The sequence below is a fragment of the Zingiber officinale genome, chromosome 9B (genome assembly GCF_018446385.1).
Source record: "Zingiber officinale cultivar Zhangliang chromosome 9B, Zo_v1.1, whole genome shotgun sequence".
Lineage (NCBI taxonomy): Eukaryota > Viridiplantae > Streptophyta > Magnoliopsida > Zingiberales > Zingiberaceae > Zingiber > Zingiber officinale.
The window spans coordinates 115,535,766-115,555,114 of record NC_056003.1 but is presented as its reverse complement, the minus strand read 5'-3'; the positions used below and the strand labels follow the sequence as shown (position 1 = coordinate 115,555,114).

General features: G+C 39.3%; 2 protein-coding genes across 2 annotated transcripts; both read left to right on the top strand.

Annotated features, from left to right (window-relative positions):
- The first annotated feature begins 333 nt into the window (after positions 1-333).
- LOC122024534 (protein CUP-SHAPED COTYLEDON 2-like) lies at positions 334-1,728 on the top strand. The gene is made up of 3 exons (XM_042583188.1): positions 334-773; positions 850-1,133; positions 1,211-1,728. Exons 1-3 carry the CDS (start codon positions 602-604, stop codon positions 1,601-1,603), a joined length of 849 nt encoding a protein of 282 aa, XP_042439122.1. The 5' UTR covers positions 334-601; the 3' UTR covers positions 1,604-1,728.
- A 4,336-nt stretch (positions 1,729-6,064) lies between these two features.
- On the top strand, positions 6,065-8,243 carry LOC122023901 (transcription factor MTB1-like). The gene has a single exon (XM_042582323.1). It carries the CDS (start codon positions 6,178-6,180, stop codon positions 7,927-7,929), a length of 1,752 nt encoding a protein of 583 aa, XP_042438257.1. The 5' UTR covers positions 6,065-6,177; the 3' UTR covers positions 7,930-8,243.
- Positions 8,244-19,349: the final 11,106 nt, after the last annotated feature.

Here is a 19,349-nt window from a genome sequence, read left to right as displayed (position 1 = left end):
ATGGCAAGTGGCAACGATTGACATTCCCTTCCTCGACGCCCACCAAGAATCACTCCTCCTCCTTTCTTCTGTTCGTGACTTCTCCCGTGCATGCAAGATTCATAAAGCTGATGTGATGGAATTCGCCTCATGATTTATTGAATACTGTACTGTTCCTTTCTCACCATCCCTCTCTGACAGATTGAGATTTTGCGGCAGCTTTATCTGATGCGAGATCACCTCAAATCCCTCTGTTTTCCTTTTCTCCCCTGTTTCCACTGTTCCTCTCTCTGACACCAAAAAACCTGCACACTTTCTCACGCGCGCACCAATTCCCCTCTGACCTCCGCCATGGCTGAGCTCACAAGCAGCTCTGCTCTGTAGCCTAGCAGAGCGGAGCAGAGCTCACTCTCCGTTTTCCTCCAGGATTAGATAGGAAGCAAGGGCTACGGCATGGCTACCTCTGACACGCCTTGATTCGTCCTGCTCATTTAAGTCGCACAGCTCACCTCTCTTCCCTCTTTATAAGCAGAGTTTGAGAGCTTTTGTTGACGTATGATTTCGGTCGTGGAATGACAAAAAATTAATCTTTGGCTCACTCGATCCGATAAGCAGCGTTGAAATGGAGAACCACGTCGCCAGCGAGTCTCAGCTGCCGCCTGGTTTCCGTTTCCACCCCACCGACGAGGAGCTCATCACGCACTACCTCCTCAAGAAAGTGCTTGACGTCAACTTCGCAGGCCGGGCCATTGCCGAGATCGACCTCAACAAATGCGAGCCATGGGAACTCCCAGGTTCGATCTTTCGATTCTTCTCTGTTAATCAACCAGCAAGATCCCGTGGTTTAATTGGGCGATAAGTTAAATGCAGAGAAGGCGAAGATGGGGGAGAAGGAATGGTACTTCTTCAGCCTTCGCGATCGGAAGTACCCCACCGGACTGCGGACCAACAGGGCAACAGACGCCGGGTACTGGAAGGCGACGGGGAAGGACCGGGAAATCTACAGCTCGAAGGCGACGGCGCTGGTGGGGATGAAGAAGACGTTGGTGTTCTACAGAGGGAGAGCTCCCAAGGGCGAGAAGAGCAACTGGGTGATGCACGAGTACAGGCTCGAGGGCAAGTTCGCCTACCATTTCTTGTCGAGATCTTTCAAGGTGAGACGCATTTGACTTTGGAGCTCAATCTGTGGATGTTCTATGAGGATCATGTGGGAAAAAGAGTGTTGTTGCAGGAGGAATGGGTAGTTTCCCGCGTGTTTCAGAAGTGCGGCGGTGGGGGAAGCAGCGGGAAGAGGACCCGCTTCGCGCTCGCCGGCGAGAGCGCCGCCGTGAGGGAGGCGGCGCCCGTGCCCTGCTTCTCCACCACCGTCTCCTTCATGGGCCTCCACTTCCCGCCAGCTCCTCCGTCCGGCTTCGCCGGAGGCTTCCAGAGTCTGAGGTCGTTGCAGGAGAATCTTCACTTGCCGTTTCTCATACCAAGTGCGGCCGGGCCGCCGCCGGCGATCGATTCGGCGGGCTCGGGGTGGCCGTCGGATTTCCATCGGACGGCCGAGACTAGTGATGCTGTGCTGGGTCACCAGTTGCCTGTGGGGTCCACGGAGCTAGATTGCGTTTGGAGCTTCTAAAGAAGTCCTGTTTGGTACCAGCGGCAGCTGCTACGAAATCTGCCCGTTTTGTACTCCGATCCGACACGTGTCGCGTTGTGATGTGAATTTCTGGCTACGAAAAAGAAAGCGTTCCTAAAATTTAATTATTATAATGTCTTTCACGTGTTCCCTCACGTGCTCCACATGATCGACTCTTGGGCCTCGCCTAACGCCGTTAGACGACCATCGCCCCGTGTCGACGGGACCTTCCTCCCAAACAGAACGCCGTCTCCCACGGTAGTCGCTTCCCGACCGAGCATGTGAACCGTCCGATTGTCTGAGTCGGCAAAAGCGAAGCCGCTCGTCTCCGCTGAGAAACTCAGCACTGGTACGCGGAGATGGTAAATTACTGAATAAGTACGTCGATGAGATAACATTCATATAAAGTTTTTTTATTATTATATCTAAAATTTAAAATAAATAATTTATTTTATTAAATTTAATTAATTATTTTTTTATTATATATTATATTAAAAAAATATTATTTTATTTTTAGGATAGAAATTTTAATTTTAAAATTTAAATACTTATTATTCACCAAATTTATATTTAAAGAATGAATAAGATATCTGATATAAATATTTTTTAATTATTCTATTTTAAATTTAAGATAGAATTTTTTTATAGAGGAGCTCATATGGATGTTTTAAGAATTTATGTTTTGTTAGTCTAAAGTTTCACTTTATAATCTTGGTAAATCTTTATTTATTTATCATCTCAGTTTATATGATCTTAATAAATCTTTATTTATTTATCATCTCAGTTATATTTAAGGACTAATGCTAAATTATGATACTAAGTGGTATGTCTCAGGACTAATGTGAATGTTATAAATATACCACTTATGACTAATGTGGATGTTTTAAATTATGATATGAGTAAGTAAATGAATTGGAGATGAGTTATACAGGATACATGAATTTATACTTTGTCAAATCTGAGGTTTAGCTTTTAAAAATCTCCATCTATTTATTATCTTACTTATGTCCGTGGAACGTCTGATTGTCTTAATCATGTTGCAAAAAAAAAAAAAAGTGAAAGGTTTGTCCTTACAAATCCGTCTCAAGATAAACACAGTGGAGATAAAAAAAAAAGACGAAACGTTTATCCCCACTAGTCCATCTCAGGATAAACATAAATCACATTAACTGAAAAAATTAATAGATGTGAGGGTGAGTTATTCCGGGACATAGGGATTTATGTCTTGTTAATCCTGAGTTCGAACCTATTGTTTGAATAAGTGGCAAAATAAAAGGTGATGTGCTCATCTCTAACATCTCCGTCAATCCGCTCTAAGATCAATATAGAGAAAGTAAATTATGACGACGGAAAGGGTAAGTGGATGAGGAGATGAGTTACACAAGACATAGAGATTTACATCCCGTCAATTCTAAGATTTGATTCCTAGATCTCAAATGATAAACCCTCCATCATTTCATCTCAACTATGTTCGTGAGGACGATTGTTTGAATCATAGTGGCAAAAGGTAATTCATTCATCCCAGTGTCATTGTTAATCCGTCCTCAAATCAATACAGAAGAGATAAACTATAGATGACTATTAACTTTGGATAGATAAATAGCGCACAGGGAAGGACAAGTATTCAGCTACTGTCCCGAGAAGATATTGATGATTTTAAAAAAAAATTCTATGAAGAAAAAAAATAATTATATTATTGATTAGTCCTCATTCATATAGTGAGGAAAAGAAAGAGAATAAAATACGAGTTTATTATCCTCTTCTTCTTAATATTGTTTTGCAACTCATTCAAGAATGTCTTCTTCCATATTTTGATTATTTACATTAATAGTTAGTAGTTATTCGTGATTTATCTTCTCTGTGTTGACCTAAGGACAAGTTGGTAGGGGCACTAAGATGAGCGAATCATCTTTTTACCATACGATTTTATAATTTATTTAGAGTGTAGTGCAAATATAAGGTTCCTAATAAATTTTTAAAAATATCACGGATTTTTATTTATATCTTGGTGGATACATAAGAGTATCATGATTTGATTTTCAATTGAAACATGTATATATTTTATTTGGAGAAAAAATTATGAGAAGTAGTACGAAGTCAAATTACTTAGATAAGACTAGATGCCCTGTTCTAATATTTGAGTTGAGCATGACAGCTTACAATGATAGGTTGATTGTGGAGATCTATGTAAGATGACCACCCGAGTATGGTTCTAATATTCTAGTGGCAGGTAAAATTTTTTTATGGAATTGAACTGATCACCTTTAGGATTAATTGATGTAAGTTGAATATTTGACACTAGCAATTACCCCGCGCGCGGATGAAATGAGGGATTTAAGGAGAAGGTAAGAAGATATAACATATATTATTTAGATTTTTTTTTTTAAAAAAAGAAATATTATTTATTTATATAGACTCTAGACCATAAAATCCAATTAAAGGAAAAAAAAAATCTTAATATATGAACTACAATTCTTTAATTATAAAGAAAGAAAAAAATTCTTTAAAAAAAAAGAAAAATTATAACTCTGACAATCCTAAAATTTCTAAACAGACTGAAAATATAGAAAAATAAAAATTATCAAAAATTCCTAAAATATATAAAAATATATAAAATTGCCAAAAAAAAAATAAAAAAATAATAATAATCTTCGAATCCTCAACATCATTCATCCCGAATTGAAAGAATTTGCCATTAAATTTAAAATAAGAATTCTTATCAATCTAGATGATGAACATAGTTGTACTATAACTGAGACTCTCTTGATATTGTATATTAAAATTTTAAAATTTGTTATATCCATTTGTTCAATGTTTAATCTTGAGATTTGTTTGGTTTTTTTTTTTTTATGTTCCATGGCATTAATTTCTTTATGAAATTGTTTTCTTTAATCCAACTCACAATTATTATTTCAAATCACCAGGCATATATTTCCAGACAAATTTAGATGATAAAAATCTTTTAAATCATTGGTACAAATACTACGCAATATCTTACTTTCAAAGAATGACGACGATAATCATCAAACACTTTGCCTGTTCCATAATTGGATTATTAGTTACTTCAATCTCATCTTCAATTTGAGATCGAGATTCCTCCATCAACAAACTCTCACGAACAATTAAAGTCTTCCGATTATCATCATAAAATATCACGTCAAATTCTTCCTCTAAATCATCTTCAAATCCGTTAGGTCAACTTGGGTGTTAAAACTATCATACTTCATGACAAAACTTAATCGTCATTGGAACGAAGTTTCAATGTACCGAAAAGGAAGAAAGTGGTGATCTTTCATCTTTTTATTCATCTTTTCCCAATCCTTGATCTTGGTTTAACCTATCTATTTCGTAAGAACTGCAAGTGCTCCCACCACGCGCGATGTTCTACCCTTGAGTCTGATGTTAATCGGCTTCACCTTCATTTGATCTAGAACTTATAGTCGAATATCCCCTCCACTTTGTTGATCAAATCAACAAAATTCTCTGTTTGTGATGTATAAAAAATTCAGATAGATCAACTCAAATTTCAAAATTTCTATGTTGACCCTCTCGACCACGTACTTCATGATCTTTAAGATTTCATTTCGCCATACATTAGGTTAAATTTACAACTTACCTCTGTAAATCCTTAATACTCAATGTCTTTCATGGTGCTCGGCTTCCTTAATCATAACTTGCCCGTTGTTACGACCATGACCACGATGACCTTCCATTAGATTTAACGTTTGACTTCTTCAATTAGAACCTACCCGCTCTTATACCAACTAACGCCGAGCAGGATAATAATTATTCTACAAATTGACAAACGGGAATCGAGGAGGAGGCAAGAAGATATAACTGGTATCCTCTAATTTTTTGTGAAAAAATAAAATATTATTTAATAATGTAAGATTATTATTTAAACAAATAAATATATTACCTCATACCTTAAGATATAAATTAAAAGAAAAATCATAATATATGAATTACAATTCATAACGTGTACAGAAATGAATAAATTCTAAAAGAAAAAATATTAATAGAATCCTAAAATTTCTAAGAGAATCAAAATATATCTAAAATATTCTTTCAAAAAAAAAACTCTAAAATTATTTTTTTAAAAATATATTAAAAATAATAATAATAAATTTCGAATTCTCCTACCCACTAACAAATAGGCTCAATCAAACACGGCTCGGCTCCAACCCGGAGCCGGCTCCAGCGTCGAAGTAGAATCATCGTACCACCATTTAATGGTCGTGTCATCGTCATCCTACGCGTTGTTCTTTTTTCGTATCGCACATGAACCACTGTTAATCCCCTCCAAACTAACACCAGAAAGTTAACATTCTAATGAATCACAGCCGTTGTAATTGCAGAATATAACACGCGTTATCCATCCCACAGGTAATTTTAAAAACGATCCGTGGATTAGTTGGACGGGATCCGAATTGGGCATTTTTAGATCCCCAAATGCTCGAACGCCATGTTTGTTCCACTTCCGCGCCTCAATCCCTTCTCTCCTCGCTCGATCGTTGAATTGAGTTCGTCGCTTTTGATCGATCCGATCCAAAGTTTCCAAATTTGGAGCTCCCATGGCGGAATCGACGTGGAGCGAGGAGGAGAAGGTCATGGCGGCGGCCGTCCTTGGCAGGGAGGCGTTCGACTACCTCGCCGCCAGCCGCGCTTCCTTCGAGGGCCTCACCGCCGCTTCCGAGGCCGACCTCCAGAGCCGCCTGATCGATCTCGTCGAGCGCCCCCCGGACTGCCCCGGCCTCAGCTGGAACTACGCCATCTTCTGGCAGATCTCCCGCGCGATGACCGGTGACCTCGTCCTCGGCTGGGGCGACGGGTCCTGTCGCGAGCCCCGGGAGGGGGAAGAGGCCGCGTCCGTTTCCTCTTCGGTGAGATCCTCCGGAGAGGACGAGTCGAGCAGGCACAAGATGCGGAGGTCCGTTCTCCAGAAGCTCCACGCGTTCTTCGGCGGATCGGACGAGGACAACTACGCCCTCCGTCTCGATCAGGTCACTGAAGCCGAGTTGTTCTTCCTCGCGTCGATGTATTTCTCCTTTCCGCCGGGGAAGGGCGCGCCAGGTCAGGCACTGGCGGCAGGTAAGCACCTCTGGATACTGTCCCCTTCCGATTACTGCTATAGGGGCTTCTTAGCGGCATCCGCAGGGTTTCGCACAATCGTCGTAGTTCCGTTTGAGACCGGTATCCTCGAATTGGGATCCGTTAGATTGCTAACTGAAAGCCCAGATGCCTTGCAGAAGATAAAGTCGGTGTTTTGGGGCAAAAATCCTGCAGAGATGCTGCGACCCAGTGAGAAGATCGAGAAGAATGGTACAGACACATGCACGAAGATCTTCGGAAAGGAGCTTAATCTTGGGACTTCTAATGTCAAAGAAAAGATTTTGGCTGCGAAGGTGGAAGACAATTCTTGGGATACAAACTTGAAGAGCGGCAGCACCAACAATTGGCTGCCATTTCCTAATGTTCAAAAGGGAACGCAAAGTTTCAGCTGGAACCATGTCCGTGGTGCGAATTCTGACCATAAGCAGCTTGGTAATGGCGTCTTGGTCACTAGGAATGGAGTTGGTAACCATAGTAATGGCGAAAGGGGAGATCATATGAATCAGCACCCGATCCAGACGAATCAGCACAAGCCGCAACAATTGTTGCAGCCATCTCCAAGGCAGATTGATTTTGGTGGAGGTGGAACTTCGATGGCTGGAGCAATGATTGGCAATATTGGAACATTGGAAGGGGAACAAGCAAGCATCGAGGCTTCTTGCAACGATGAGAGAGTTGGCCCACTTGACGAGCAGAGGCCAAGGAAGAGGGGAAGGAAACCTGCAAATGGGAGGGAGGAACCTCTCAATCATGTTGAAGCAGAGAGACAGAGAAGGGAAAAGCTTAATCAGAGGTTCTATGCTTTGCGTGCGGTGGTGCCGAACATTTCAAAGATGGACAAAGCCTCATTGCTAGGGGATGCCATTTCACACATCACTGAGCTCCAAAAGAGGTTGCAGGAGATGGAGTCTGAGAAAGAAAGGTTCTTGGAATCAGGGGTGGTGAATCATGAGACTCGAGTGCTTCATCCTGAGGTTGATGTGCAAGAGTTGCATGATGAGATGATTGTGCGAGTTAGCACCCCTTTAAACACTCATCCTGTTTCTAAAGTTTTTCAAGCTTTAAAAGATGCACAAATTGACGTAGCAGAGTCGAAGATATCAGGTGGTGACGAGAGTATACAGCACACTCTCATCATCAAATCACCAAGTTCAGAACAGCAAATGAAGGATAAGATCATTGCTGCATTATCCAATGACAGGGACTCAACTTAGCAACAATACATGTTCTAAATTATTAATGAATTCTAGTATTAGTTTAGGTGGTAGAAAATGTCCTCTCACTTTATCACCTGGGATTTTGTTGCCAACTGAGACACAGCTTGCTGTTCGAGGCTATGTATCCTCATGGAAAGCTTGAATCTTACACTAGAAACATTTTACTAACTGCACAATTCAATTAACCCCAATGACAGTTATGTTTCCTAGTAAGAAAAACCTTCTGACTATGTTATACTGATGTATGTAATGTACAATTATCTTTCAAAGTGTTATACCCATTAACTTGGAGTGGACAATGTTTCTTATCATTTGATCATTAGCGATGTTGTACTTATGTTAAGAATTTAAACAGTTTGCTAGTTACCTCATATGCAATAAATCATGATTACATAGAATTGAGTTGGATGTTCTTAACATCTGAAGATATAAACTTATATTGTTGCACGTCTCTTTCTGACATTCTGCTATGTTGTTTACATGCATTTTTTTTATCAAGGGCTTGATGAGGATGGTACGAACTAGCAGTAGTTTCAGTCTTAGGGATTATATTTGTTAATAAGTCAGTATATAATTCAAGATGACAGATCACAATATTGACAAAGACCAATTATTTTAATAATTAGCCTTGATAGAGAATAATGTAGCATCCTAGAAATCAAGAGAGGAGAGGTGAATCTCGATCGCTTTAAAATCTTTTTTTTTTTCGTCTTCGTAAAACCAAATCAAAGTATAATTGCAATAGAATAAGAAGAAAGACAAAGGCTTAGTCAGTTTTACATGATTCGTAGTCTAGCGACTATTACTCTAGGGCCCACGATCCATAATGACTTCTGATGGGCAATCACTATAGCTCTTTTCTCCGAACTCTTTCGGAGAAAAGCAAACTCGTACAAATATGAGGAATATAATAATAGCACTACTATCCCGTTGAATGTAAATGCAAATACAATGTAAATATACGAACAACAAGTGTAGGAGATGAAGCGTAGCTGTCGGAGAGCCTTCCGACATCGTAGTAGTAGAACTTGCATGAACAAAAGCAGTAGTAGCGTGACGGAGCGATGAAGGAATGAATTGATGGGCTCAACCCCCGAGGCTTCTTTTATAAACACCGTTCGGTCAACATAAAACCAGTTTTGTCGATTGATCTTCTCTGTCAACAGAACCTCCTATCTGTCGACTGATCTTTGAGTCCTTCCTTGTTTGCTCCAATCTAATCCACTCAATCTCGTAAATTACGCTATTTGGTCATCCACTTTCTCCATCGATGGAACATTTGGATTTCCTTTCTTACGTGATCCGATTAAATTTGTAATTGCTTACCAAATATAGATTGGTCTCATTTATCAGTCAATGGAACCCCTATTGCCTTCTTTGCCATATCTCGAACCCCACTTGGATCAGTCGACTAATCCTCTGGTTCAGTCGATTGAACCAATTGGCCAACTGACTTTCTTTCTACAAAATCAAGTTAGCATAACAAGTATACAAATAATAATAATCCTACAAAACAAAGTTAAATAATAATATGCATGAGCATATGTACAGTTAAGAGTATCTTAATCTCAACTTAGAAATCTTCATCGGTTTCTTCAATCGGATCATAGCCTAAGGTTTGTCCTGACTAGGACACAACCTTACCACTCCACTCCAGGAGCTTAGCTCAACTTACCCGCCAAACATCTGGTCCTCCAGATATATTTGGACTTTCTTTGATCCTGCTTAGTGTCTGATCAACCTGATCGACTAAGACTTTCTATAACACTGAGTTAGCACAATAGATATAAAATAGTAAGCAGTGTTAGCCACATTCAAGATTCGCTGGTCCAGTCGACCGCGCGGTCACACTTGCTTGAAGTCCACTCCTCCAAAACTTCTTATTACCTAGGATTCACTCCCCTAGGGTTTTCCCTTTGTTTGGAGTTCACTCTTCTAAGACTTCTTATTACCTAGGTTCACTCTCCTAGGGGTTTTCCTTTGTTTGAAGTTCACTCCTCCAAGACTTCTCATTTGTCTAACCTCTAGTTAGGATTTTTCCTTACCTAACCACAGTTAGGATTAATCACTTGGTACACTCCTCTTCTTTGCTAGTCATCTAGTTAACTTTAACCTGACTAGACTCTATTAAATATATTGTCAAACAAATATCAAAACTCTAAAGGTCAATTGTAGTCCCCAAGATGTAGCACAGATGGTAGGCGCATGACATCTCTGACGTAATGATAAATAAGTTCAAAAGAAATAGTTTCAAAATGAGGTGGTTGGGCATTGCTCAAATATATTATAAACAATAAATTGATGTTAGCATGATCTATTTCTTCAACCCCACCTGAGAGGGGCATATGCTTAGTTATTTTCTATCTGTCTTCTTCAAATAATTTTGCTCTTATGGTCCCTACACATTTAAGTTGGTATTTTCTTGTTGGTTACTAGAAAGCTCAAGGCAACCTGTGTCATCTTTCTGTTTATAAGAAATTTTAGAGTTAACTACTTTTTCCATTTGTTTGTCGCCAATGTTCTACTAGAACTCTTTGGCCTACAAAGGCTCCCCATTCTCAACTCTTGTAGAACTAAAATGAACAACTGTAGATATTGATCACACATCCTTTATGTTTCCCCACCTAAGATTTGAAATTCTAGCTGCAGTATGACTTGGTGTCATTCGGCACCAATTCTAGGAGTTTCATTTGTTTGCCATTTCCAGCAGTGGAGCTTGCACTTGACATTCCCTTGCTGTGATTGTTGTTTTTAGTTGTTTTAAGAAGTTGTGACGTTCATTTTTCTGCTTATGCTATTCTTTAAACCATTGGTGGTCCTTACATCCTTGTGTTTACCTTGAATTTTTGAATCTGACCAAGATTTTGCAGCAAGGTGGAAGCCCAGAAGCAAAGCGAAGTCGGTCAGAAATGTTTTTAGTTTACCAATTCCTTCTGAAGTCACTGCTTTAACCTTGTGTTTTACGAGTGATATGGATGTTAAGGGCAGATCCAGGTATGACACGGCAGTTAAAGTCAAGGTAACGTGACGATCAAGATCAAGGGGTCACTCTCTATGAGGCTTTGTTATTTGCTCAGTGCTAAGGCCTTCATAATGAGGACGACCGGCCTAGAAGTCGGTCGGACTTAGAGAACCTAGTGCTCCGTTCTTGTATTGAAACATCTATCATATATCCAAGTAGTCTATATCTGACCGAATTTAAGGGACATCTGACTTATCATAGATCCGGTCGGTCATAAGTTCGGACAGGATAAGGAGACTCAGCTTCCCACCCAGTACTAGCCTTTCAGCATATGACCAGTCGACCCTACGAGTTTTTTCACATGCCAGTCCTCCTTCGTATAATCGGTCGATAATAACTCTAGTCAAATTTACATTGCTCGGCAAGGCCTATCTCTCATACGTACAGAAGATAAGTGTAAAACAACTTTCCTTATAAATTCTGCCGGATTTCCAGATCTCAAGTTCTCGCTTCAAAGGTGAGTCTTCTCTCATATGGACGATCGGCTTAAAGTGCTGATCGAATCTCCAGGGACTCTATTCCCTATTTCTTAGAAGTGAGTATCCAATATATGGTCGGGCGGCTAAAAAGTCGACCGGACCTAGAGGACTTAGTTTCATATTACTTCCATAACAGATCTTTAGTACCACCCAGTACATAACCGAGCAGCTTAAGGGAAGAACGGATATGAAGTTGGTCAGTTTAAAGACCTGGCTGGGATACAATCAGCAGACAACATGGTTAGAGAATCACAACAACCTATCAGAATAACAATCGTTTGTCAGAGAATATTCCTCTATTATAATGTGAGCATTCACTAGAACCTTCTTCTAAGGTGATTACACTTTCCATTAGTCGACAACTTATGACAACATATTCCTTTAAATGTCTCATTAATGACATAAGTTACAAAAGACAAAAGAGGTGTGTTGGAGTAATCCGAGTATGTTAGATTTTGATGTTTGGGAAAAGGTTTAAGTTAGGTTTATTGTTGTATTTGATATGCATTATGAGTGTGCAGGATACAAGTACAACAAGGAGAGTCCAAGTGTGATCTTGGCAAAGGAGGAAAGTCCAAGGGTGAGCCTTGGCAGTGTAAGTCCATGCGTGTAGTCTTGGCAACATAAGTTCAAGTATGACTTGGCAATGGATGAAGTCTCAGAGGAGCGGCCTCTTGGCAAAGGAAGACCTGACAATAAGGACAAAGCCGAAGGAAGCTCCAGAAGGTAAGGCGTGAAGGATGGGGAGGTATCTGAGGGACGTGAGGCTAATGGAGGAGGTTAGAAGGCTAGGTCTAGGTTGTGCGGACAAGGACGAGTGCATGAGAGATTATACTCAAGGTAAATTCTAGGTTTAGGGTTTTACTGTAGTAATTACTATAGCAGTCGACTGGTATTTTCATCAGTCGACTGATAGCGAACAGAATGCCTCTGTTCGCTCAACTCATGTGGAGCAGTCGACTGATACTTTTACTAGTCGACTGGTATCGAGCCGTTGGTCTGTAACGATCGAATTCCACTTAGTACCAGTAGACTGGTGGTTTTACCCGTCGACTGGTGGCGGGAAGCACAGATAGGTATTTCCTCCCGAGCTCTATTTAGTAGAGCTCTGGGTGCTTAACCAAGGTTGATGAAAATAAAGGTGGTTAACCCCTATTACAGTCTCTAAGGTCTTCTTGAGTGATCAAGAGCTTGTGCGAGTTTGTGGTGAGGTTTCTCCACCCACAAGGAGCTACTCGAGCTAGCTTGAGATTTTTTGGAGAGTCATCCACCGACGGATCGGGATCGTCCAACTTACGGCCAGCCGTGGAGTAGGAGCTTTATCTCCGAACCACGTTAAACAATGTGTTAGGTTTGCCTTCTTTTGTTAGTGTTTGTCTTGTATTTCTGTTGCGCACACTAACCATTATAGGAAGCGACATTTTGGATGAGATGCTATTCAACCCCCCCCCCCCCCCCCCAGTCTAGCTGCGTTAAGATCCTGACAATTGGTATCAGAGTTAGGCCATTCTTCTATAGACTAATCGTCAAGGGACCAAAGTACTAGAAGAAGATGGAATCAAAAGGTCCGCTTGGATGGGATATCTAGATCCCACCTCCATATGACCGAGAAGACTTTGAGTATTGGAGGTCTCACTTGCAGACTTGATTCCAAATGGATTTGGACCATTGGATGGCATTGGAGATCCATTAGAAGCTCCAACGGACAAGAAGGAAAAATGCCTCCGTCCTCAATATTGGACCAAGGAGCAAAGGGAGCAATCAGAGGTGGATATGGAGGTAATGAAAATTCTATTGAATTTATTGCCCCCCTAACGTTTTGGTGAGTGTAGGTAAATTCAAGAATGCAAGTGACCTATGGAAAAAAGTAATTGCATTTCATGAAAATCCTACAAAACTCCAAGTAGTGGAGGAGCCCAAGGAGAAGGGCTCATTGGTTCAAGAGGAGAAGAACCAATCGGTTGTTGACACGTGCTCAACATTCGAGGAGGAGAAGGAAGATGAGGATGTATCATCTACATCTTCAAGGGAGGAAGAAGTGGAACCGCCCACATCATCAAGTGAAGAAGAAGAAAAACAATCTCAGGAAGAGGAGTTATTGGAAGTTCAACCCTCCACCTCAACTACCAAGAAGAGCACAAAGGACCACATCAAATGCTTTGAGTGTGGTAATATGGGGCACTACAAGAGTAGGTGTCCTTCGCTCAAGAAGATAAAGGAGGTAAACCCTAAACTTACTAAATTTAATTTATAAATTAATGTGAGTTGTAGGAAGAAGAAGGAGAAGAAGCACATTAGGTACTTTACATGTGGTGAGTGGGGTCACTACCACACAAAGTGCCCAAGGAGAGGAGAGCTCAAGAAATTGACACACTTGAAGAAAATGGGAAAAGAAGAGGAGCTCAAGTCAAGGAGGAACTTCAAAGGTAAAAGGGAAGATAATCCCTGTTTTAAAGTTTAATCCAAACTTTTATTCTTATATGCTTGTTAGAAATAATGTAGATTATTTACCCAAGCATAATCATGGATTTAGGTACAATGATAGGAATAGGGTTAATATAGGTGATAACCCTAGGAGACCTATTCATGTTAAATCTAGTAAGGGTAGACCTAATAAGACCCAAACCACTTTGCTTAAGGGAAGAAAAGTGGGTGAAAACCTAAGCATAAATCCCAAGGAGGGGAGATATATGCCTAGGAAGGTGGGTAGGTCTAGGGATGTCTAAGGTGGACATGTTGATTCAAAGGTTAGAACCCTAGAATTAAAAAATCAAACCTTGAAGGTAAGGCTTGAAAAAATGGAGAAAGTCCTAGATAGGTTCATTATTGGACCTAGAGGACTTGACATGTGTTTGGGTGGTCAAAGATCTAAAAATATCAAATTGGGTCCCTCCCATGCCAAGTGGAGATCAAGTGCTAGGGTGACACATGACATTGGTAAGGGAGGTGAGACAAAAGACAAGGGAGAGTCATCTAAGGCCAATAAGAAGGAATATTCTTGGGTGCATATAATTATGGCAAAGATGAGGTATCCAATGTGAAAGACAATAAGAAATTAACCAAAGACAAGATGTCTAAGGTTAAGAGAGTCAAGTTTGTAAGCCAAGTGTCACCTATGGTACACCATGTGGGTGTAGCCATAGTGGATGAATCGCCAAGGGAGGTGACTAAGTTAAGATTCCTAAGGTTAGGAAAAGCATCTGAGACCTATGGTAGATGGGTTATCAAATGTGTCAAATGGTTAGGAGACGAACTTAAGTCTTTAACCTAGTGGGTTGGCACAATTGTGATGTGTTTCATGCATTGAAATGTGAATTGGTTCATATTGCATGAAAATTAGTTTTTGATATATAGATGTCATATAAACTAATGGTATGGATGTATTATGGTTTAGTATGGGCAGATACATCAAGAGGAAACCAAAACTAAGACTTTAGGTTAAGATTCAATTGAATTATTTAGCTAGTTTTGAATTTTATGTCAGTTTTGGGATTTGTGATAAATATATTTTTATATATATATTTTTATCAAGTAGACATGGATAAAATAGACCTCTCCACAAAATTTAGGATTTTTTGAAGGTCAGTAAAATTGTTGGCATATTTCTGAAAGTGGGTCAGAAAGGTTAATTTTTGTCAAAATAGAGTATCAGTCGATTGGTACAGTTACCAGTCGACTCGTAATAGTAATTTTGAGCATAGAATGTCTCTATAAGCTTATTTTGATGATGACAGTCAACTGGGACTTATGGCAGTCAACTGATACGGTCTAAAAATATTCTTCAGCATTAGAAAATGACCAAAAGAGTGGTGAACATGTATGTAATCTTATGGAGGATTAATACATGATGTTTATGGTCATTAGAGGTCAAAAAGTCTAATAATTTAAATATTATTGGAGCTCTTTTTTATGTATGGCAAAGGGGGAGAAGTTTAAGTTTAAGTGAGAAACCTACACATCTTTGCAAAAAATCCTAGCTCAAGGGAGAGCTTAGGTGAAGGGGGAGTGATTGCTCATTTATAGGTAGAGGGGGAGAAGTTTACCTTTGCAGGAAATCCTAGCATAAAGGAGGAGCTTAGGTGAAGGGGGAGCCTAGGGTTAGGTTCCATGACATATGCATGAGTAGATATGCATGTTGATTTGCATTGTTATTGCATTTATGTTTCCTAACTTAAACGGATTGTCAAACATCAAAAAGGGAGAGATTGTTGGAGCAATCTAGGTACCCTAGGTTTTGATGTTTGGGTAAAAATTTAAGTTAGGTTTATTGTTATATTTGATATACATTGTGAGTGTACATGATACAGATACAATAAGGAGAGTCCAGTGTGATCTTGGCAAAGGAGGAAAGTCCAAGGGTGAGTTTTGGCGGTGTAAGTCCAAGCATGTAGTCGTGGCAACGTAAGTCCAAGTGTGACTTGGCAATAGATAAAGTCTCAGAGGAGCGGCCTCTTGGCAAAGGAAGACCCGACAACAAGGAAAAGGCCGAAGGAAGCTCCAGAAGGTAAGGCATGAAGGATGGGGAGGCATCCGAGGAACGCGAGACTGATGGAGAAGGCTAGAAGGCTAGGTCTATGTTATGCAGGTAAGGACGAGTGCATAAAAGATTGTACTCAGGGTAAAATTCTAGATTTCTAGGACATAGTTTCCTTCTATAATCAACAAGACACACTATAAGTAACATCATTTCTCAACTTATCGGGCATTTTGATTTATCGAGCTAAATCTCACCCTTTGATAAGTCAAAGAAATAAATATTAAATATATGTGCTTCTTATTATATTAGGATTAAGAGCACATACTTTCATAATAGCTAAGGACATGTTCTTTTATTAAATCAGTATAAAATAACTTTCCTTAAATGGTCCTGCTCAATACACTTAGAGTGTACTAGTGTAATCTATTAGTCAAGATAAACTAATACCTAATTACACTACGACTATTCCAATGGTTTGTTCCTTTCCATCTTAGTCGTGAGCTACTGTTTATAATTTATAAAGAACCGATAACACGATCTTCTGTGTGTGACACCACACACTATGTTATCTACAATATAAATTAATTGAACATCTACATTTGGTATATATAAATGTAGACACTTGATCAATGTGATTCTTATAAATGTTTATACCAAAGCTAGGCTTTTAGTATACACTCCAACAATCTCCCACTTATACTAAAAGACTATGCTGCTATTAAAAATGTCATACATCTGATTCCCAACCCTTCAACGTATCCATTAAAAGCTCTTGCCTTAAGGACCTTAGTGAAAAGATCTACAGGTTATCACCTAATGCAATCTAAGCGGCAACAACTTCTCCTCGTTTATACGATGTCTCGTATAGGGTGGTACTTGCGCTCTATTGTGTTTACTTGCCTTATGGACTTATGATTTCTTCGAGTTTGCTACTGCACCACTATTATTACAATAAATTCTAATAATTTTTGGGCAAACTAGAAAACATGTCTAAGTCCATCATGAAGTATCTGAGTCATACAGCTTCTATGACTGTCTCAGAGGCTGCCACTTACTCAGCTTCTATGGTGGAGTCCGAAAAAATACTTTTGCTTATCACTCTTCCATAATTATGACTTTACCTCATAAAGTAAACACAAAACCCCGAAGTTGATTTACTATTGTCCCTATCTGATTGGAAGTTAAAATCCGTACAACCCACAGGGAGCAAATTATCTGCCTTGTAAGTTAGCATATAATCTTTAGTGCCTCTAAGGTACTTTTATATATGTTTTACCGCAGTCCAATGTCCTTGTCCAAGGTTACTTTGATGTCTGCTAACTATGCCCTTGGCAAAACAGATTTCTAATCTCGTGCATAGCATACATTAGGCTTCCGACAGCCGAAGCATAAGGAACTGTCTTCATTTCCTCTATCTCCTTTAATATTTTCGGAGACATCTCTTTAAATAAAGCTACTCCATGTTGAAAAGGTAAGAAACCTTTCTTGGAGTTTTGCATGCTTAAAACGAGCAAGGATTGTTTCGATATATGAAGCTTGGAATAAGTAAAATATATTCTTTTCTTGCGATCCCTTTGATCCCAAGAATATATGCATTCTCCCAAGTCCTTCATATCGAATTGTTTGGACAACCATACCTTTACTTCTGATAACACTTTGATATTATTTCCAACTACCAAAAATGTTATCTACGTATAGTACAAGAAATACCATCACGTTTCCATCACACTTCTTGTATACACAAAACTCATTCGGTTATAAAATAAATCCAAAGGTCTGGATTACTTTATTAACCCGGATGTACCAAGACCTTGAAGCTTTACTTTAGTCCATAGACTGATTGAGCTTACACACAAGATGCTCTTTGCAATAAACCCTTCTGGTTGCTATATATAGATGTTTTCTTCAAGACTTTCATTAAGGAAAGCTATCTTGACATCCACTTGCTAAATCTCATAGATAAAAGAATTCGGATAGACTTAAGCATGGCTACCGGTAAAAAAGTTTCCTTTTTCAACAAGCCTTGCTTTGAAAGTTTCTACCTTCCTGTCTATCCCTCTTTTCCTATTGTAGACTTATTTTCACTCAATGGCTTTTACACCATTTGGTGATTTTATAAGCTCCCAGACTCTATTAGAATAAATATATTCTAATTCTGTATTCTTTGCAAAGATGCTGCATCTTTATCTTAGAGTGTTTCGTCATATGTCCGGGGATCAAGTTCATGTCTACCAGGGATCAAGTCCAAAGACTCTTCCAAAACATGAATCTTTTAGGTTGCCTAACAACCCTCTCACTATGACGAGACACTTTCTGTAATTGTGTATCATTTATGATACGTGTTGCAGTTTCTTGTGATATTTCATCTTGTACAGTTGGTACTAGATTAGACGTATCCTTTAAGAATAATTTTTTACTCATGGGCTAGTGGTTCATAGTATAGCCCTTTTCTAAAATCGGACATTGGTGCCAACAATGACCTTTCGATTTTAAGGACTATAAACCTCTTTTCGTTTTTCTAGGATAACTCACAAACAAGTGAACTCATGTCCAACTTATCAGTGTCTCTCATGTGCTAGACCACCCAAATCCGAATATGCTTCAGACTAGGTTTACGCCCATTCTGCAATTCTATGGGAGTAGAAAGTTCTGACTTAGAAGGTTCTATGTTCACTTCCGTTTCCAGTATATATCCTTAAAACCAATTTGGTAATTTTCTGAATAACTCATCTTCAATCTAATTATTCCATAAGAGTCTTATGCCTTTTTTCTACTACACCATTCTGTTGAGGTGTACCAGGTGTAGTTAGTTGGGATTAAATCCCGTCTTCTGATAAGTGACTCCTAAACTCTCCTAAGAGGTACTCGTTACAACGATTTCACCGTAGTGTCTTGATACTTTTACATTGACGTTACTCCACATTAGCCTAGTACTCTTTGAACTAATCAAAGCACTTAGACTTGTGGCGCATTAAGTAAATGTATCCTTATCTCGAATAGTCATCTATAAAAGAGATGAAATATTCGAAACAACCTCTTGCCTGGATAGTCAAAGGTCTACACAAATCAGAATGAACAAATTCCAACATATCTTTGGCTCCATACCCCTTAGACTTAAAAGCTTCTTGGTTATTTTTCCTTCCAAGTAAGACTTGCAGGTTGGAAAGATTTTCACTACCAATGAACCCAAGAGTTCATTGGTTATTATCCTTTGAATCCTACTCAAGTTAATATAACCTAGCCTTGGATGCCAAAAATATGATTGGTTCATTTTCGAAGGTTACTTTCTCTTATTTAGAAAATATGTTATTAATTTCCATTTATTACATCGTGGGAGTTATTGGATTATAAATTGTCAACCAACGTACCAGAATAGATAACTTCCCTATTTTACTTGATAACAAGTTTGTTATCAGAATAGACAGAATATCTATTCTTT